This window comes from Phaseolus vulgaris, chromosome 8, assembly GCF_051622355.1.
Source record: "Phaseolus vulgaris cultivar YP4 chromosome 8, ASM5162235v1, whole genome shotgun sequence".
Classification (NCBI taxonomy): domain Eukaryota; kingdom Viridiplantae; phylum Streptophyta; class Magnoliopsida; order Fabales; family Fabaceae; genus Phaseolus; species Phaseolus vulgaris.
The window spans coordinates 29927076-29948619 of record NC_143505.1 but is presented as its reverse complement, the minus strand read 5'-3'; the positions used below and the strand labels follow the sequence as shown (position 1 = coordinate 29948619).

The following is a 21544-nucleotide window of genomic DNA, read 5'->3' as shown; positions in this document are numbered from 1 at the left end:
ATTTGTAAATAATTTAGAAAATGCATAATTTAAGTGATAATAATAACATGTTTAAAATCAAAATGACAATCAATGATTAAATTTAAAATTTAGATGAAACAAGTAAAAAGTTGAAAACTTATTTTTAAATTATTCTTAATTTCAATAAGCAATGCATTACACTTGGCCAAAGTAACAGTTTACTAAAATAGAATTGAATTCTGTTTACAGGAGAATATAGCACCATTGGTGAATCACACCTTTGAGTTGAAATACTGATCACAATTCATATTTAAGACGCCACTAGTGTCATAAATTCTGAGCCAATTATTCATGTCCATATATGCTAATAGCAGTGAAACCATGCTATCACCATTAATCAATATGGATAGTTTTGGAGGAATATATGTATGAAGATTTCTAATATAAAAAAATCAAATGAATTTTTTAGTAAATTAAAACTAGTTTATAAATAAAATAATTGATAAATTAATTCATATAAATTTATTTAAATTTGTATCCTTAACTTGGATCAAATTAATTTTAACATACAGAAGTACTATATATTTTTTTTTTTCTAGAATTTTTTATAAAAAAGAACTATGTAATCTTTGGACATATTCCAAACCAGTCAATTATAAACATTATGACTTAATGAGCATTATATGACTCCTAGTAATTACTTTCGACAATGAATATGAGTGAACAGTTGATGCAGAAGGGATTTAAAGAAAAAGTAAGAAAGATAAAATTAACTTTTTCAAAGTTAAAATTATTGTATATAAAAAATCATTATTGCTGATAAAAAAATGTATATACAAAATAAAGTTAAGAATTTGAAACATTAATAAATAAGTTATTTTTTATTTTTTCTATTAGAGATCAATACTCCAAAACTTACTATCCGGAGATCAAAGACCTAGAAGCATAAAAATATATTAAACTTTAATTAATGGAAAATAAAATAATATTATACTTAGTGTATGTAAATATTATGTTGATTATTAATATAACTTTTAATCTGTCAACAAAGTTTGACAAAACATATTTACTTGCCAACTTTTATTTATACTAAGGAAGTGTTCTACAATGGTAGCAGATGAGAAGAATTAGACTCGTATTAGGATCCTTAACTCCAAAAACGCCAACTTCATCAAGATAAATGATTATGCTTGCTTTCGCTGTTGACTAGAACTGTTCAAATACTATAGTCCGGAGAAAAATTAATAGAAATAGATTAATTTTTCATGTGACTAATCTATCAGTAGGACCATTGCCTTGTACACTGCTCTTGATATGTTTTAGCATATTACAAGTGGCACTGTCACTTTTATGGCAATTTAGTAATATTAATACACACATGCACACGCTTATATACACTACTATAGATACAAGATAGTTCGTGTTCAATTCATCAATACTCTTTAAGCAACTGCACCTTCTACTGAGTTGGTCAGGCCTGCAACATGGAAGCTGAAACCAATTCTCCAGAAGATGCATCTTCTAAGGTATGTCTTTCTACACAGCTTTCTAATGGCTGAACTTTTGCATACTTAGCTTGCTTTCACATGTACTTAACTGAAGCAAATACTTAGATTAGTTATCTCCAAAGTTATGTTTTTCTTCTGCTTGATGCTCCTGCTAAACTTGATTATGCAGTAATATTTCCTTTTGCCTTTGGTTATGAGTTATTTTGATGAAACAGAGTTGAAAATAGTAATAAGACACTGAGCATACAAAGAAATTCAACGCAATATCTCAATATATTAAGATACACACCTTTCTGAATACTGAGGAATACAAGTAGGATTTTCTTTAGCACTAAATTGTGCAGTTATCTACAAAACATCCCCTTGGTCAAATAGATTTCAAGTAAAAAATGATTAGTTTTTATAATTTGGATTGCGTTTAATTGAATCTCACATCCAACTTCTGTGATGAGTGTTGTCCTCCACTTAACACATATCCAAGCTTATACCTAGTTCTAGTGAATGGAGCATGCGCTTTCTCAATGCACCCTTTCACAACGTAGGCTTCACACATGACTCATATGCTAAGTAACAATTTTAATGGATTTAGGATAAATTCAAACACTATTTTATAGTTTGTATTAGACTCAATTCAATTCCACAGTTCTTCCGATATTAGTAAATTTGATTCAATAACATATATATAGTTACGGTTAGACTTTAAAAGTAAAAGTGAAGCTTCTTTTACTCTATTTGTGTCAACTTTAAGCTAATATGTTCAGTTTTAGAGGTCTAAGGTTGGTGTGTTAATACTCCATGCGGATACGATATGTATCCAATACAATAATATGGTATGGTTATTCTAATAACAACAAGACGTGCTAAATACATATTTAAAATGTAGTAAAAAACATAATGACTATATAGTTATGTTTCTTGTAGTTTTATTAGATATAAATGATTTAAAAGATTATGTATAAGTGAAGTATCCAAAAATATTGGTATTCAATACGTGGAACAAGTTGGATATACTTTGTCAATACGTATCACTAAAGTATAATCCTAGAATTGGACATTATGCAAAATAAGGGACGTTGGTCTTAAAAAGAACCAAAAAATAAAGAAATGATTCAAGTAGGACATTTGTCAATTATTTTAACCGAAAAATATTCCTAATAGAGACAACTCATTGTAACATGTCAAATCTAATCCTTTAACCATGTGGGTTTGTTGATTTTTCTAGTGAACCTTTTTGGAAAGCATGTTTTAGAAAAAAATGTGTATAATACGTTCTAAAATGTGTTTTCTAAAATAAAATTTTAGAATGTATTTCAGAAAAAGTTTTTTAAGAAGAATTTTGTGGGTACAGAAGAAACATCCATACCTCACCCTTATTCAAGTGGATCTTGTTCTCAAGGTCATTGATGTGACTCTTGGGGTGATTTGGGATTGAAAGTAAGAGGAAATTCTTTCTGCAACATACCAATTTGAACTTACACCCTATCATCTTTTTTGAAAATTTTAAATTTAAAAATTTATAATTCAAAAAATATAATCCAGAAACAAAAATTTCATTAAAAAAATAAATCCTTATATCCAAAAAATAGTTTCTGAATCAGAAATATGTTCCGAAAATCCAGATCATCGCATACCACCAATGGACGGAGGGAGTGGTGTTTCCACTATAGTTTGCAATGAGTTGCTTCTTCCTGCATTTCCAACATTCTTCTGACATCTCATATACTTTATGTGAAAACACTTTTTACCTTTAGCAAAAAAGTTAAAAAAACCCTAAATTTCACACATTTCACATTCTTCCTTCTTCCTTCCTTTCTCCCCACGAAAACCCCAAACACCTCAGGCACCCTTCACCCTAAAGCACCCCAGCACCTCATTTATGCTCGTTCGAGGTTTTTTTAGTTCTTTAGGTCATTTATGATACAGTGAATATGCATTGGTGGAAAAGGTTGATTATTCAGTTGTATTTCATTGTTTTTTTTTACTAATTTATCATTAGTCACGTCTTTTCGTTTTTTAAGGACATTTTCATAATCTATTATTCCAAACTTGGAAAGGACATTAAGATTATGTAATTCATAACACACTTTAAAAAAAATATTACATATTCTAAAAGGTAATCCAATCAAGAAAATACTTTCAAATTATGTAATAAAAATATATTTTTTTTACAAAATATGTTTCAAATTCAAAACCGATACAAAATATATATTTTTTAAATAATTACTTTCGCATTCTACCAATTCAAAAAAACACTCTTAGATCATAATTTGATTTTCGACTTTCCTAATCCATAATATATTTTCTAAAAACACATCCTGAAAAATATAATTCAAAATATAAATTTACATTTCAGATTGACTAATTTAAAACATTTTACTACATTCAAGAACAAGTTTTGGATTACCTAATCCTAAAAATACACAAACATTTTAATTAGTTCCAAATTATGTAATCCACATAATCTTTAGAATCCAAAATATACAAAATACACACCATAACCAAACCTTCAAACATTTAAACTTTTTAGTTTTGAAATTATAAAATTTATGGAAGTGTTCTATGGAGGTGCAGAAAGATGGGCTTTAGTAGTTTGGTTGGGTGGTTTGTAAAAGGTGTTGGATACCCATGGGTAAGGAGGGATTGTTGTGGACTCTTTCTTCCTACACCTCCATACCTTCTTGTGCCACCCCAGACCAAATGTGAAAATACCATTTTATCCTTTTTTTTGCCACCCCTTATATTTGAAATAAGTCTTTGAATTATGTAAACAAATATATTTTGGATTACATAATTCAGAAGTCAATCTCATATTTAGAAAAAACTTTTGGATTATGAAATCCGGAAGCTAATCACAAAGGGCTTTTGATTACATAATCCAGAAAATAAAGACTTCCAGATTATGTAATCCAGAAACTAATCACAAAAGGCTTTTGGATTACATAATCCGGAAGCTAATTCTAGATCTAGAAAAAAACTTCCAGATTATGTAATCTAGAATATTTAAAAGGGTATTTTTGGAATACAAAAAACTTATGCGGGTGACACTAGAAGGTATGGAGGTGCAGGGCCATTGTTGTGTTATAATGTGGGAAGTGGAAGCCATCTTGGTGTTGAGTGTTGTGTCAAGGTGGTAGGCTAAAGATTGTGTATTATTTAGGGCATTAGATATTACTAGGAGAACTTTATAAAGAAAGTGATCAAAAGATTAAAAGAACACTATAAATTTATTGAATAGGTTAGATTATTTTCAATTAAAGATTCTTATGTTGTGTCAACAACTGTTTCTTAAAGATTCTGGATTATGTAATCCATATAGGTTAGATTATTTTCAATTAAAGATTCTTATGTTGTGTCAACAACTGTTTCTTAAAGATTCTGGATTATGTAATCCAAAATATGGAAGTGATAAAAAAAGGATAAAAAAATATTTTGATGTTTTGTATGAGATGCCAAAAGAACATATGGAGGTGCAGGAAGAAACGTCTCTCTCAACCTTTCTTCATCAAAATGTCTTCAATACAGATATATTGAGAAAGTCATTGCAAATCTTTTCTAATCATTGCATAGTTTTGAAGTATTTTTTGTTCTTCAAGCTGTGCATTTATCATCGTTCCAAAGCTTATAAAGTAATATAGTCTTCCGTATTCATTAACGTTCCAATTGCCCTCCCCCGTGTCAAGATCCTGAAATACAAAATGAGCAAAAGAAAATTACAGAAAGGTTGTTGGAAAGTTTCATAACATGAAGGACATCTTTAAGATTGAGAGATGATAGAAGAAAAATATTGTCACATCCAATTATTAGGACATGAGTCTCGTTAGCAATAATAATGTGATCAATAGAAGAATGTAATAAGTCATATGATCAGAGAACAAGTACCAAAAGAAAACTTACTAAGAGAACCTATTTGAGTCATTGGCGTTCAATCTTAACTTCAAGGGCAAGGCCCTTCTTCGACTAACAAAGAATTAAGAGAGACTTCAAGAACCTTCAAAATAAAAATTTGTTTGATGAGTCTTCTTTGAGGGTTAACCTTTCAATTCCACCATGTAAATGAAAGCTTATATCTACCTTGAACCAAATCTCCTTGGTATACCCACATTTCTTACAATGAGAGCACCAACAATCCTCCTTACCTTTTGAGTTGATCTTCGCATTCCTAATGATTGAGGCTCCAAGTTTGAAATTCTCGAATGTAAGACAACTCCTTTAATGAGCAACTCATTCATCATGATCATTTTACAAGTCTCTTCACATCCAAACAAAATGATATTCCTTTCCTTGCTATGAATGTATTCTCTAATATGGTCATATTAAAAAATTCAATCCTGACAAGAATTTGAAAATGCTACATCGTTCAACAAATCGAGTCGAGTTTGTAAGCTTAAAAAATCTGATACTAGTTGAGTTTTCTCCATACGCCCATCAAAACCCTTTAGTAGTTTGCAACAAAGAGAACACCTTGTTTCACACTCAAAATCTTACTTCTAATGTAATTCAGACTCCATAAAGACTGAAAGAGCTGAAATAGTATTGACGACTAGAAAGGGATCCCGAGAAAAGAATGTAGAAAAATAAGAGAAAAATTAATCAACTTTGAGGTCTAATAGCAGTGAAAATTATAGCTTTAGGAGACGTAATGATGCACTGTATTGTGTAAAAAATATGGAGAACCTCATCTTTGCATGAGACATTATTTAATTTAGATAAGTTTTTAGTATTTATTTTATACTTTAAAGAAGAATGTTTTGTTTAAATTGAAAATCATGAGCTTATAATCTTTCTTTTTTGCAGAGTGTCCCATTAGTTAAGTCAATTATAAATATTGGAAATGAAGAAATAATATTTCCGCAAAAACTTGGAACTGAGGTAAATTCTGAATATCCCTTGGTAGAAGAAAAAGGGAAAGCAGATAGAAAGACTGATGAAGTCTCCGAAATAAGACCTCAAGAAATACATCAAGAATCATGTGAGGTCTGTGTGGGAAGCGAAAAACAAGCTGAAGTGCCTTCAGACTGGTTAAAGCAAAGAGATTCGGAAGGACTGGTTATGACGGAATCAATACCAAAGTCAAGTAAGTACTGAAGAGCAAGGAAAAGTTCCAGGTTTTGAGATTGGATATCTATCAGATGTATTAGAAATTAGAAAATAACTTTAGCCAACTTTGAGGGGATGATAGCTACAAACATCTAACATTGTATAATGACAGGTGAGCACGAGCATGAACCCATGTCAACAATACCTGAATTGGCAATTAACCACAGTGAGATGGCTGAAAAAATCTGTGAGGAAGAAACATACAACGAGGAAGAAGAATCAACAGAAATAGATGATGACAAGAGCTGCAGACCAGAAAATGATCTAGGGAAAAGGAGTAAAGCTCTTGAGGTTAGACAGTAATGAAGTATAACAAACATGCAGATAACTTCATTTTCACATAATAAGCCCATGTTTATGCATCCATGCAAATAACCAATCATTTCTTTTCTTTTTTTCTAATACAAATTTGATTCATATGCAACATGCAAACAGGCAATTGATCAAACCCAATTCATGGGCAAAGATACTGCAGTTAATGAACATGCTGACCACCAATCGGAAGCACCCAGCATGGAGAATGTGATTACAAAGCATTCCAACTCAGAAGAAAAGTTGCTAGCGGAAAGCAGCATAAAATCAAATTATGAGGAGGAACCACTACAAAAGATTCTTGAATTATACTCTGTTGATAATTCAGAGATAAAAATAGATGGAAAAGTCATGCCAGAGAAAGAAATAGGTATTAACAAAGCCACTGAAGTGGAAATATATAAAACAAAAAGTAATTATGTTCTGAAATTTTAAAACCTGTTCTTTTGTTTTACATCCTAGAAACAAACTGATTGTAGAAGAAAATATTAAAATAGACAACACTATGTCAATCATTTCATTTAATATCTATTTTGGATATGACAGGTGTGCCTGCAGATGGGACCCTGAAAACTTTATCAACTACAGAATGTATTGGCGCTGAAGAGTTAGAGAAAAAGGATGAAGGAAAATTCGCACACGAGAAAGCAAAAGTGATGGAAGCAGCAACAGAAATGCAATTATTAGAAAGAGCATCAGCAGATAGTATGTGGTCAAAGTTTACCAACATTTTGTTACTTCATTCAAATAAAGATTGACCCTAGAAAATAAAATAAAAGAAACATTAATTTTCATATCACACCCCAAACAATCAATTTTTCACTCAGAAATGGCCTCCAGTGTTTATGCCATTAAAAGGAATAACTTGCATTAAAAGAACCTGATAAATAAACTTGCATTAAGTGTAAATAATGTATGATATTATGTATAAATTATTAAATTAACTTTGATCTTATTAGTAGCGTGAAATGCCAGTAAAAATTTTAATATTTTAAGACACGATGTTTTTTCGAATGACTACTAAAGACCTACTTTAGCTAACTTTTTATGGGTGATATCAAAGAAATATCTCAATTGTTAATGATAGGTCCACCTGAGAATAAAGACAAGTCTGCAGTGTCCACATCTGAATTTGTCAAAGGTCACACTGACGAAATCTCACAGCAACAAACACATAAAAACGATGAAACAGCAGTTATTGACACTGGGAAGAGTAGCGCAGAACCTGAGGGTGATGAGAAATTAGATAAAGAAGCAAAAGCAATAACACAGTTACTAAACACTGAAACAGAAAGTATGTGCTCAAACTTCACTAATTTGTATTACTTTGTATTCAGTTTAATTTTGACCCAAGAAACTGTAGGCTTCTATTTCAAAATTTCATTATATCTTTCAATATCCTTAAGAAAACACAATTTTTGCTGAGAAACGGCATTTGGCACCTATAGTTTTGAAAGAAAAGCAATGACTTACAGTAAGAAGGAATACTTTATGGTGGGGTCTGGATTATAAGGTACTGACTTACTAGAATAACTTTGTCCGTTGATTGCTGAATGACGTGGCAGGACAGTGGAAATTTTAAATTTTCTGCAGAAAATGTCTGATAAAATCACAATAAATCTTAATACTTTAGCTATTGAAACATCTCACATGCATAATGACAGGTCCACCAGAGGAAGAAGTCCAGCCAAGATTGCCCACACCTGATATTGTCCAACAAAAAACTGATCAAATCATAAAGCAACAATCACTTAATGAAGATCAACCAGACGTGATTGATAATGCCAAGAGCTGCATAGCAGAAAATGAACTTGACAGAGTATCCACTGTTATTGAGGTTAGGCCATAGTGAAGTAGGCAAGTAACAATTTACATATATATATATATATATATAAGTGAACAAAATTTATTTTCTTAACTTGTTATACTAGTTTTATACTTAAAATATATTCAACCAGGAACCTGTACAACTTGAAACCAAGGACAACATCAGCATAGTAAAAGAACAAGCAGACCAACAATCAGAAGAAACAAGCATGCAGAGTGTCACTACAAATTATATAATAGAAGGACACGTCATATCAGAAAGCACCACTAAACTAACTGATGATGTCCACGAATCACACTCAATAAAGAATTTAGAGAGGAAAGATGCAAATGAAATCAGAGAGGAAGCAACAGATGTCAAACAATCCATACGAAAAACAGAAGCTAAAGGTAATTATGTTTTGAAATTTTACAATTGAATACTCGAAAGCCAAAGCCAAAAGGCAAACACAATGATATTTAAACCAGGAAAAGAAAAATAAACACATGAATTTAGAAGGAAAACAATTCTTTTTCCTCATAAAATAAAATAAACCGCCTCTTTAGATGGCACAGACAGTTTTATTCACTCCTTGTGGATGATAACATACACGGAAATTTTGTGGCCCCACAAAGTAACTTCTTGTGACACTTTGACCTTTTCAATTGTTAAGAGAACATATGGAAGTATTAAAATTGTAACAGCAGCCTCAGGTAATAGATTACTTTTCATATAATATAACCTTTCTTTAATAATAGGGATATCTGAAGATAAAGCCCTGCAGACATTATTCAGTGCAGAATTGGTCGGAAGCAAAACAGTTGAGGAGAGATGTCAAGAAGATATAAAACCAGAAGCACAACTTGCAGTGACATATGCAAATGAGGAGCAAACACCACAACATGAATTCGACACAAAAAAAGAAATTCCTGAGGTTTGAATCAAACAAACCAAACTAAATAACTAAAAATAAACCTTTTATTTTCACACTTGAACAATAACTATTATTTATTATCATAGAATAAAAAATGATAAAGCTGACAGTATTTTTTGAAACCGACATATGGGTTGTAGGAAGAGGCATGCCAGCTCACTGCAGAAAATGAACCAAAATCAGAACCCCAGATTGTAGCACAGAATAATGAGACCACATGCATAAAGCATCCGTATTTGAATGGAGAGACTGCAGAAATAAACCCCACCAGTGATACAGTAGAACAAGAGATTACAATGTCTCATACCAAGGAGAAACTAGCAATTGAGGATGACAAGAAGTTCAATCTAGAGGAAGTACAAGGGACAGTAAAAGAAACAAAAATGCAGTTACAAGACACTACAACAGAAAGTATGTCGCTAAAAAAATCATGAATTACTACTTTTTAGTTTCATTTTGACCAGAGAAATTATAGGTTTCTATTGCAAAAATTTATTGTTTCCCAATAAAGCAACTTGTTGTGGAAGTATGACAACTTCAATTTTCAAAAATAATATAAATGAATTAAAATAGTAAAACACACAGACTTTGTTCAAACGATTCCTTCCAATATATAATCTTTTATAACATCAGGTGTGCAACCTGTTAAAGCTCTTCAACTCTCAAATATTAGGGTAGAATAGAATAATTTTATTGCTGAGTACATCAGATATATATACAAGATTGAAAACTAATTTGGGAAATATAACAACAACACCTAATGTAATCAGATCACTATGATTCAGGGATATTTATGTTATACACTTGAATTATAATGTGCTAATTATGGAATAATAGAATATGATTGCTGACATTCCCCCTGAAGTTGGTAAATATACATTTTCTATTCCCAACTTTGAAATAATCCTTTCAAAGTTCTTGCTATTCAACCCCTTTGTTCATGAAAGGAGACATATCAGATGTAGATTTGACCGCTGTCTAATTTTTCTTTGATAAAATGCGTTTGGTTCTATCATGTTGCACTGGATTACAGATTAAGCAAATAGCAGATTTATTATAAAAAATAAAGTCTCATTGGTTCATCCTACTTAATTCTTAAGTCTTCCAAGATGATTTTCAACCATAGTAGTCCACAAATCCCTTGTGTCATTGCCGTGAACTCTACTTCAACACTAGATCTTGATACCACATTTTTTTTTGTACTCTTCCAAGTCACAATTGAGCCACCATAGGCAGCATATGTATATACTTTGAGATTTGTATTCCTATTTCATTTGAACAGAATTTCCTTGCCTGGAGTCCCTTTCATATATTGCACAATTCTTAGTGCATCATATAAGCGAGTTTCCTTTGGTTGGTGCACGAATTGGTTCACTAGACTCGCTACAAATGCAAGATCAAGTCTAGTGTGAGACAAATGAGTCTGCCAACTAATCTCTGGTACATTTCCCTTGTCAACAAGGATATCTCCTTCTGCATTTCCCAACTTCAGATTTGGATCAATTAGTGTACTTGTAGGCTTACATACTATCTTACCAATTTCTTCCAGCAAATCAATAATGTATTTATGTTGAGATAACAAAATACCCTTTTTAGAATGGGCTAATTCAATTCCCGAAAAATACTTCAATTTTCCCAAGGTCTTGATTTCAAACTCCTTGGATAGATGTTGGCTTAATAGTTGTTGCTCCTCTTCATCATCACTTGTCACTATAATATCATCCACATACACTAGTAACACTGTTATCCCCTAACTTAGTGTGTTTAACAAACACTGTGTGGTCTCCTTAGCATTGTTTGAAGTTCGAACCTATCATAACTTTAGTAAACCTCCCAAACCATGCTCGTGGTGATTGTTTTAGTCCATACAAAGCCCTTTTCAGGTTACAAACAATATTGGTAGCAGTTTTCCACCATACCCAGGGGAAAATTCCATGTAAATCTCCTCTTCAAGTTCCCCTTGAAGGAAGACATTTTTTACATCAAATTGTTGCAAGTTCCAACAATAATTAGCCACTAGAGATAATATCACCCAGGTTGTATTCAGTTCTGAGACTGGAGCAAATGCTTCCAAGTAATCCACTCTATAAGTTTGAGGGAATTGGTTATTAACCTTGCCTTGTACCTTTCAATGGATCTGTCAACCTTGCATTTTATAGTATATACCCATTTGCATCCTACTGGTTTTTCCCCTTTGGTAGAGTAACCAATTCCCAGGTACCATTCTTTTCTAGTTCCTCCATTTTCTATTAGTCAATGCGTCAAATAAAGAGGTACATCTTGTGGTAGTGTTTAGGCTTGTAATGAAGGCTTTATGAGTAGGTGAGAAGTGTCAAGGGATAGATAATTGGCTAAAGGGTATTGTGGCTTGGTGATATACATTTTCTAGTCTCTTTCCCAAGGGAAATTGGAATGTCTAGGTTCCCATAGGTGGTGGTGTCAAACTGGATTCAGGTTACTGTGCAATTGAGAAATCAGAGATTGATTCACTAGAACTTACAAGATTAGAAAAAAGAGTTACCTCATGTAATGTCGGATTGGATTCATGGACATGGGCAGATTCTGGAATGATCTTTGTCTTCCTTGTATAAACAAGATTTTCCCCAAATCTTCCACCATCCCCATCTTGAGTGGATTTAGTGCGTTCAGTGTGTTGAACTTCTTTCTCAGACTCAGTTTCTTTTTTAGTCCCTATTTCTGGTCCAAGTATAAAATCAAGAGGCAGCAGAGGAGGATCATCTTCCTTTCTTATATTTTCCCCTTGAAGATGATCTAGGTGAATGTAACTTTGTTGCTAAAAAAAAGTGAAGTTAGGATCCCAAACAGAAAACCCAGAATCCCTCCCAAACACAACAAGAAGAAAGAAAACTCTGTTTTATTACAGTGCAGAACAGAACACCCACAAGGGTTACAAAGGAGAATAGCTCCTTTCACACAGGTTTAATTCCTGTCAACTTCTTACAACAATTCCGATCCCCTCCCCCACAACAGGTCGGTCTTTATTTAAAGACCCCCCTCACCTCAACTAACTCACCTAACAACTAACTAACCCGCTCAATCTCTATTGTTAAATTTCCTTCTCTGATATACCCTCCAGGTACTGTCTTTATTTTCCTGCCTAACATTACTCCTTTCTGCCAAAACAACCTTGTCCTCAAGGTTGAAATCAGGAAACTGCCCCTTGATGATAGCCACATCCTCCCATGTAGCAGTATCATTGTCCCCTTCCGTCCATTGAACTAAGATTTGTGGAACGCGTGCTCCTTGCATTGATATGTCACGTCTATCCAAAATTCCTCTTGGATAGAAGTTCGCAGCCTGTCCCTGAAATTCTTGAGGCAAATCCGGATATATTTGGTGTTGTCCCACTGCCAACTTGAGTTGAGACACATGAAAAACCGGGTGTATTCGAGCTTGTTCCGGAAACTGTAGTCGAAAAGCCACCGGACCCACTTTTGCTACAACTGAAAAAGGCCCATAATATCTAGCTGCCAGTTTAGGATGCAATCGACTAGGCATAGATAGTTGGTGATGCGGCCGAACTTTCAAATACACCTTATCTCCTACTTTAATTGGGGAACTTTTTCTGTGACGATTAGCGAACTTGGACATTTGATCCTGCGCTCTTCTTAAATGAAATCGGAGTTGGGTCAGGGCCTCATCCCTATTCATTAAATCTTGTGCTACCGCCTCCACCATTGTTTCCCCTGGAACAAAACGAGCCAACGAAGGAGGAGGTCGTCCATACACCACTTCAAAAGGTGTACACCTTGCTGCCCCATGGAAACTGGTGTTATACCAATATTCCGCCCAAGGAAGAAAAAATACCCACATTTTGGGTTGCTTTGAGCTAAAGCAACGAAGGTATGTTTCTAATGTTCTATTCAGCACCTCAGTTTGACCATCCGTTTCTGGGTGATACGCTGAACTCATTCTCAACGTTGTCCCCTGCAGCTTGAATAATTCCTTCCAAAACAGACTTAGAAACGTAGAGTCTCTATCATTGACAATGGAGGCTGGAATGCCATGTAATCTCACCACTTCTTTGACAAACACTTCTGCGACTGTCCTAGCAGAGGATGTTTAAGAGGAATGAAATGTCCATACTTACTAAGACGATCCACTACCACCAAAATCGCATCCTTCCCGCCTGATTTAGGTAGTCTCACAATGAAGTCCATACTAATCTCTTCCCAAATTACTTTTGGAATTGGCAACGGTTGGAGCAACCCGTGTGGGGAGCACGCTTGATACTTGTTTTGTTGGCACACCGCACACGCCTGGACATATTCCGTGACAGTCTTCTTAATGCCCATCCAATGCAAGGACTGTGCTATTCTTCTGTAGGTGCGGAAAATCCCTGAATGTCCTCCCATAGGTGTCGTGTGGTATTCCTGGAGCAGTTTGGGAATCCAACTCGAAGATGATGACAAGACCATCCTGCCCTTGTAATGTAGTCTTCCATTTTCCAAGGTATAATTCCCATGTGACTCCGGATTGCTTCTTAATTCTTCTATGATTTTCCTTAAAGTCGGATCTTGCTGATTTTCTGCCTCTATTAAATCAACATCCCGCCAGTAAGGTTTGGATACATTGATCTCCACCCCTCCATCCTCTTCCTCCTCCAACCTTCGAGATAATGCATCTGCCACCTTATTAGACGCTCCCGGTTTATACACAATATCTAATTCATATCCCAACAATTTGGCTAACCAATTCTGTTGGTTCTGAGTGGTGATTCTCTGTTCAAGTAAATACCTAAGACTCTTCTGATCCGTGTAAACCGTAAATTTCTTGCCTATCACGTAAGGCCGCCAATGCTGAATTGCTAATACCAAGGCCAATAATTCCTTCTCGTATATAGATTTTGCCAGCGAAGTCTCCGCTAACGCCTTGCTGAAAAATGCTATAGGTTTTTTTATTTTGGGACAATACTGCTCCCAACCCAGTGCCCGAAGCATCGCATTCAATGCAAAACGGTTGGCTGAAATCTAGCATCATTAACACCGGAGCATTAGTGACCGCATTTTGTAACTGCTGCATGGCATTGGTACTATCCTCCGTCCACTCAAACTTCCCCTTTTTCAACAACTGTGTTAAGCGTCTTGCCGTTCTTCCATAGTTATGGATGAATCTTCTATAGTAACCTGTGAGGCCTAAAAATCCTCTCAACGCCTTCACTGATTTAGGCGTGGGCCATTGCATTATTGCTGAAATTTTATGAGGATCCATCTGAACTCCCTCCCCTGAAATTACATGGCCCAGATACTGGACTTCTCGTTTACCAAACTCACATTTTTTGTGATTTGCATAAAACTGGTGCTGGATGAGAGTCTTTAGAACCTGTTTCAACTGTGTGACATGCTCCTCCCAAGTTCTGCTGTATATCAAGATATCATCGAAGAAAACCAGCACAAATTTCCTCAAGTATGAACGAAGAATGTTATTCATGGTGCATTGAAAAGTAGCCGGAGCATTAGTTAGCCCAAACGGCATAACGAGCGATTCATAATGCCCATGGTGAGTCCGAAAAGCAGTCTTTTGTATGTCCGATTCATGCATCTGAATCTGGTGATAGCCAGCCCGTAAATCTACCTTAGAGAAGTATTGTGCCCCATACAATTCGTCCAATAATCCCTCTACTACCGGAATCGGAAATTTATCCGGAATGGTTGCCTTATTCAAGGCCCTATAATCCACACAGAACCTCCAGCTGCCATCCTTCTTTTTTACTAAGATCACAGGACTCGAATACGGGCTGTTGCTGGGTTTGATTATCCCTGCCTTTAGCATTTCGTCCACTTGCTTCTCTATCTCTGTTTTTAGCAGATGTGGGTACCTATACGGTCTAACATTAACCGGATCTATCCCAGCTTTAAGTGGGATTTTATGATCAATCTCCCTATTGGGTGGCAATTGCTTGGTTTCTTCAAAAACCCCTACACATTCCTTGAGAACATCTTTTAATTCGGTTGTTTGCTTCCCCGTCAACCCCACCATCTTCCTGTCACTCTCGGTATGATATGCATTGGGCTGGTCTGCGCTCTCTAGTCCCCATATGAGGGACACTGCTTCGATCTCCGTCTCCTTGTTTAACGCCTTAGGAGTCACCAAGGTCCTAGATAACTTGGGATCTCGTCTAATTTGCACCTGCTGGCCGTTAATGCAGAAATTCATCGTCAATGTTTTCTAATTGACTTTCACTTCACCCAACGTTGCCAACCAAGCTACTCCCAAGATCATATCCACCCCTCCTAACTCAAAAAGGAAAAAAGTCTCTTCAAACCTATAATTTCCCAGCTTCACCTTCACGCCTTGACAACACCCACTTGCTCCTTTCTTATGGCCATCACCTAACCTCACATTATACACCGGTGTGGACTCAATTGGTAATCCCAATTTGCTAACCAACTTGGCCGATATGAAATTGTGGCTAGCCCCACTATCAATCAACACCAACGTTATACTTCCCTGCACTTCCCCTTGTAACTTCATGGTGTTGGGTTGTGTTAAACCCCCAGCCGAAAAAATGGATAAATCGATCTGTACACACTCCCTTTCCTCTTCTTTTTCCACATCTTCCTCAATCTGTCCCCACCCACCATGGTTCCCCTCTGCAGGGTCTCCCTCATCTTCTGCGCAGATGATAACCCTCAAATCCTTTTCTGGGCAGCGATGTCCGGGACCGTAAGTCCCTCCACAATGAAAACATCTTCCCTCTTCCCTTCTTTTCACATATTCGGGATAGGGAAGGGTCCTGGACCCCCTGTTTCTAGGTCCTTCTCCTGGCCGAAACTCTCTACTGGAAGAAGACGACTCCTTCCTTGCTGTACTAATCCCACTAGATGAGCCTGGCCCACTATTCCCCTTCTGCCAATCTGTGCGGCCTGTTATCCCGGTGCTTCCTTGATATCGCCCAAACGACGCATTATTCCTATGCCCAAAACTGCCCGTTTTTTCTACCTTGATGGACTCCTCAACATCCAGCGCAACCTCCACGGCTCTCATCAATTCTTTGGGGTCATGCGGTCTGATTGGGTTACGAATCTTGGGCTGTAATCCGGCAAAGAAATATCCCAGCAGCTGTTCCTCTCCTGTCTGGGGTGCTTGTGACACTAACCGCTCAAAATCTTAAATGTATTCATCAATTCTTCCATTCTGTTTGATCTTTGCCAGCTTCTCAAAAACAGAGCTTCTCTCCTTTCCCCCAAACCTCCTATTCAGCGCCATGGAAAACTCTTCCCAAGAAGGATTCTTGGAGTTCTTTCTCCAAAAACTGAACCAAGGACTGGAGCTTCCCTCCATACTGATGAAGGCCAGTTTTAATCTTTCCCCAGCTGTCACATTCTGCACCTCAAAGAATTTTTCAGCTCTGGCCAGCCAACCCATTGGGTCCTCGCCCTCAAAAACCGGTAACTCCACTCTCCTACCCCACGACTTCATCTCACCTTCATTCATCTTTTCCCATTGGCTATCCTGTCTTGATGGTTCCTCCCCTCTTTCCTCACCATTCACCGAACTCTCTCCCCCTTCCGACCTTCTATCTCCTTTCTTGAGATCCCGCAACATTTCTTTGATTTCTTTTAACTCCAGCATGCCTTCTTTCAACCCCAGAATTTCTGCTCTTATTTCAGAATTCCATTTCAATTGTTCGCTGGTAAATTTCTCTACTGCTGCCATCCTCTGTTCCATCTTTTCTTCCTCACTCTCTGTTTTTTCAGATCCGGCAGGTCGGACCAAACTGTTAGGATCCCAAACAGAAAACCCAGAATCCCTCCCAAACACAACAAGAAGAAAGAAAAATCTGTTTTATTACAGTGCAGAACAGAACACCCACAAGGGTTACAAAGGAGAATAGCTCCTTTCACACAGGTTTAATTCCTGTCAACTTCTTACAACAATTCCGATCCCCTCCCCCACAACAGGTCGGTCTTTATTTAAAGACCCCCCTCACCTCAACTAACTCACCTAACAACTAACTAACCCGCTCAATCTCTATTGTTAAATTTCCTTCTCTGATATACCCTCCAGGTACTGTCTTTATTTTCCTGCCTAACACATCTCTAGACACCAAAGTTTTTTGGATGGTGGATGATAGTATTTATATCCCGTTTGTGTGGGTGATTATCCTACAAAGACATATTTTAAGGGTTTAGGATCAAGTTTTCCTCTAGCACAACTATGATGGACAAACGATACACAACCAAATATTCTTGGAATGAGTTTATTTCATGTAGTCACATTGGGATAAAAAGAAGACAAGACCTCTGTTGGAGATCCCACATCGACTAGAGATTAGAGCCTTTCATAGTATATAAGTGGGTGCAAACCTCAACCTCATGAGCCGGTTTTATGGGGTTAAGTTAGGCTTAAAGTCCACTTCTTAACATGGTATCAGAGCCATTTTCGAGCCTATCCTAGCGAGTATTTGTTGGGTTTATCAGGCCACCACCCATAATATGCTATTCCACGTATATAAGTGGGTGCAAACCTCAACCTCATGAGTCAGTTTTATGGGGTTGAGTTAGGCTTAAAGTCCACTTCTTAACAACCTCTATAGGACTTTTGTGTGTGTGTTCACTTCACACACAAGATTGAAAAACTAATTTGAGAAATATAATAACCACACTTAATGTAATCAGATCCCTATGATCCAGGGATATAATCAGACCACTATTGTTCAAAGATATAATTAGATCCTTAGATCCCTATGATTCAGGGATATAATTAGATCCCTATGATTCAGGGATATTTCCGTTACACTTTAATTATAATTTGCTAAATATAGAATAGTAAAATATGATTGCTGACATAACACAAAATAGGTAGTAACTCTTTAGGTAAATATGAGAGCATTTTGTGGCACTGACTATTTTAATTTTCAAGACAGCATAACATGTATTAAAAAAGATATGCAATCTGTGTAAATAATTGCTTTTTGAAACTCTTCTATAACAACAGGTGTGTCAAAAGAGGAACCTATACAACCAATAGCCAGAGCAGGATCGGTCAGAACCGAAGCACATGATGAAAGTAGTTCAGAAGAGATACAGCCAGAAGCAAATGTTACAGAGAAATCAAACAAAGAGGTGCTAACATCTCATGTCACAGAAAAAGAAGGGATTTGGGATAATGGAAAGTGCAGTCAAGTGGAAGAAGCAAAAACGATTGAAGAACCAACAAAAATGCAGTTACAGGAGGAAGAAGTCCAGACAAGATCACCCACTCCTGCCTCTGTTGAAGGTGATACTAATCAAATTTGGCAGCAAGAAGCACTGTACATTGACGATTCAGAAGTAAATGATAATGCCAAGCAGGGCTACATACCAAAAATTGCACAAGACATAAAATTGACTATTGCTCAGGTTAGGCATAAAGTAAACAAGTAAAAATTTACAAATATATGACCATGTTATGAACAAATAAAATTCTTTTATTTGCCAAACCTCTCAAACAAATTTTATACTTATATTGTATATATTCAACCAGGAAACTGAAAAACCAGAAACCATGGACAATGTTAGAATAGTGAGAGAGAAATTAGACAACAAGGATGTAAGTGACATCAGATTACAGGAAGGAACAGATGCCAAACAATTGACTGATGTGGAGATATCAAAGTCAGAAACCGAAGGTAATTTAAGTTTTGAAATTTTAGAATTGAATTTGACTGAAAAAACTAAACCAAGAAATAAACACAAAGTGTATATTCATGTCAATAAAAAAAATAAACACAACTTTAAATGAAAAAAAAATCATTTACTCCACATAAAATTAAAAAATTAGCATGTCCAGGTGACAAAAAGTTTTACTCACCACTTTATGGGAATGATAAGAAAAACAAAGTAATTATTTGGGCCAATGTGGGAGCTTTTTGTGGCCTGTGACTTCTAATTTTCAATAGAGCATATAGAAGTATTGAAACAGTAAGATATGAAACGTTTGTTTGAGTAAATGATTAATTTGTTTAACTCATTTTTATAATAACAGGTGTGTCAAAAGATGAAGCTCAACAACCAATAACCAATAGAGTATTGGTGGGAACCGAGGTAGTTGATGAGGGTAGTCAAGAAGAGAAAGAGTCAGAAGCAGATGTTGAAGTGCTATCTAACAAAGAGGAGCAAAGACCAGAATATGTAACTGGGGGAACTGTAGAAATAAACACCACTAGTTATACTAATGAAAACGAAGAGGTTCCAACATCTTCTGTCAGTGTGAAAGAAGGGATTGAGAATGATGGAAAATTCAGTAAAGAGGGAGAATCAAAAGGGGTTGAAGAAAAAACAAAAATGCAGAAACAAAAATCACCCACACCTGCCTTTGTCAAAGGTGATACTTATCAAATTCCTCAGCAAGAAACACTGTACATTGATTCAGAAGTTTTTGATAATGCCAAGCAATGGTGCATACCAGCAATTGAACTTGACAAAAAGACCACTGTTGTACAGGTTAGGCATCTGTGAAGTAAAATTTTATATGTATATCAGCATCCTGTGAGCAAACAAAATATCACTTATTTTCCCAACTTGTTGCACGTATTCAACCAGGAAACTAGTAATCCAGAAACCAAGGATAAAGTCAGCGTAGAAGCAGAGAATTTAGACCACAAGGATGCAACTGAAATCAAGGCAGAGGAAGGAACATATGCCCAACAATTGACTGATGTGGAGATGCTAAAGTCAGAAAGAGAAGGTAATTAGGTTTTGAAAATTTAGAATCAAATATGACTCAAACTAAAACCAAGGAACAAACACAGTGAATATATTAATGCCAGGAAAAGAAAAAAACGGCTCAAGGTGAGAGAAAAATTATTTAATCCACATAGAAAATTAGGAAATTAGATTATTTAGATTTCTTTTATGATATTTTGAGGTGCTGCATATGACTGATATTATTTGTGGTATCAACATAGTTACGATGGCAAACAACATAGTTAAAACAGACAATATTACTCAATACTATGTGTTGGAGATCCTACATCAAATACATCAAATAGAGATTAGAAAATTTTATAGTATATAAGTGGGTACAAACCTCACCTCATAAGCCGGTTTTATTAGGTTAAGTTAGGCTTAAAGTCAACTTCTTAATATGGTATCAGAGTCATTTAAAACCTATCCTAGCGAATGTTTGGTGGGTTTATCAGACCACCCGTTATCGGACCACCCATATATTACATTATCTCATGCACAAGCTGTCACTCTCGGCATGAGGGGTGTGTTGGAGATCCCACGTCAATTAGAGATTAGAGCATTTCATAGTATATAAGTGGATACAAACCTCATCTCATAAGCCGGTTTTACGAGGTTGAGTTAGGCTTAAAGTCCACTTCTTAATACTATGTATATGCTGTCATACATTCTTTTGGCTAGTAAGGGAGCATTTGTGGCACTGCGACTATTTTTAATTATCAAGAGAGCACATAAACTATTAAAATAGTATGACATGTGCCCTGTTGTATGAATGACTACTTTCCTTAACTCAATTTTATAAAATCAGGTATGCCGATTGATGAAGCACAACAACCAATAGCCAATGCAGTATTAGTCGGATCAGAAGCACTTGATGAAAGTAGCCAAGAAGAGATACCACCACAAACATATCTTAAAGAGAAATCTAACAAAGAGGTGCCAACACCAGAATATGTTACTGATGAAGTTGTAGAAATAAACACCAGTAACTATACTGAGAAACAAGAGGTTCCAAAGTCTCATGTCGAAGAGAGAGAAAGGATTGGGGATAAATTAAATCAAGAGAAAGTAGAAGGAATTGAAGAAGCAACAAAAATGGAGTTACTGGAGGAAGAAGTCCAGATGAGATCATCCACTCTTGCCTCAGTTCAAGGTGATACTGATCAAATACTGCAGCAAGAAACACTACACGTTAATGAATCAGAAGTGATTCAAAATGGAACTATTGTTCAGG

At 35.7% G+C, this 21544-nt stretch overlaps 1 protein-coding gene and 1 long non-coding RNA gene across 39 annotated transcripts in view; one reads left to right on the top strand and one right to left on the bottom strand.

Annotated features, from left to right (window-relative positions):
- Positions 1-1069: 1069 nt before the first annotated feature.
- The window catches only part of LOC137824195 (A-kinase anchor-like protein), a 40409-nt gene continuing 19934 nt past the window's right edge, over positions 1070-21544 (top strand). For 34 of the 38 annotated variants that reach the window (XR_016515146.1, XR_016515145.1, XR_016515144.1 and 31 more), the window contains exons 1-15: positions 1070-1487; positions 6264-6543; positions 6679-6857; positions 7002-7248; positions 7425-7583; positions 7966-8172; positions 8543-8715; positions 8837-9095; positions 9444-9619; positions 9760-10030; positions 18581-18984; positions 19109-19253; positions 19610-20067; positions 20167-20311; positions 21119-21543. Coding sequence is in view for 29 of the 38 variants with exons in the window: in XM_090294480.1 (XP_090150606.1) it covers positions 1446-1487; positions 6264-6543; positions 6679-6857; positions 7002-7248; positions 7425-7583; positions 7966-8172; positions 8543-8715; positions 8837-9095; positions 9444-9619; positions 9760-10030; positions 18581-18984; positions 19109-19253; positions 19610-20067; positions 20167-20311; positions 21119-21543 (3570 nt within the window). In the remaining 9 variants the exon portion in view is untranslated. The remainder of the gene's footprint in view (positions 1488-6263; positions 6544-6678; positions 6858-7001; positions 7249-7424; positions 7584-7965; positions 8173-8542; positions 8716-8836; positions 9096-9443; positions 9620-9759; positions 10031-18580; positions 18985-19108; positions 19254-19609; positions 20068-20166; positions 20312-21118; position 21544) is intronic. The other 4 variants (XM_090294479.1, XM_090294478.1, XM_090294476.1 and 1 more) reach the window with 3 other exon arrangements.
- Positions 4791-12597, bottom strand: LOC137824197 (uncharacterized). Its single transcript, XR_011083220.2, has 4 exons — positions 12141-12597; positions 5541-8581; positions 5364-5457; positions 4791-5152 (listed from the first exon to the last, which is right to left on the bottom strand). It is a non-coding gene; the product is annotated as an uncharacterized LOC137824197 (long non-coding RNA).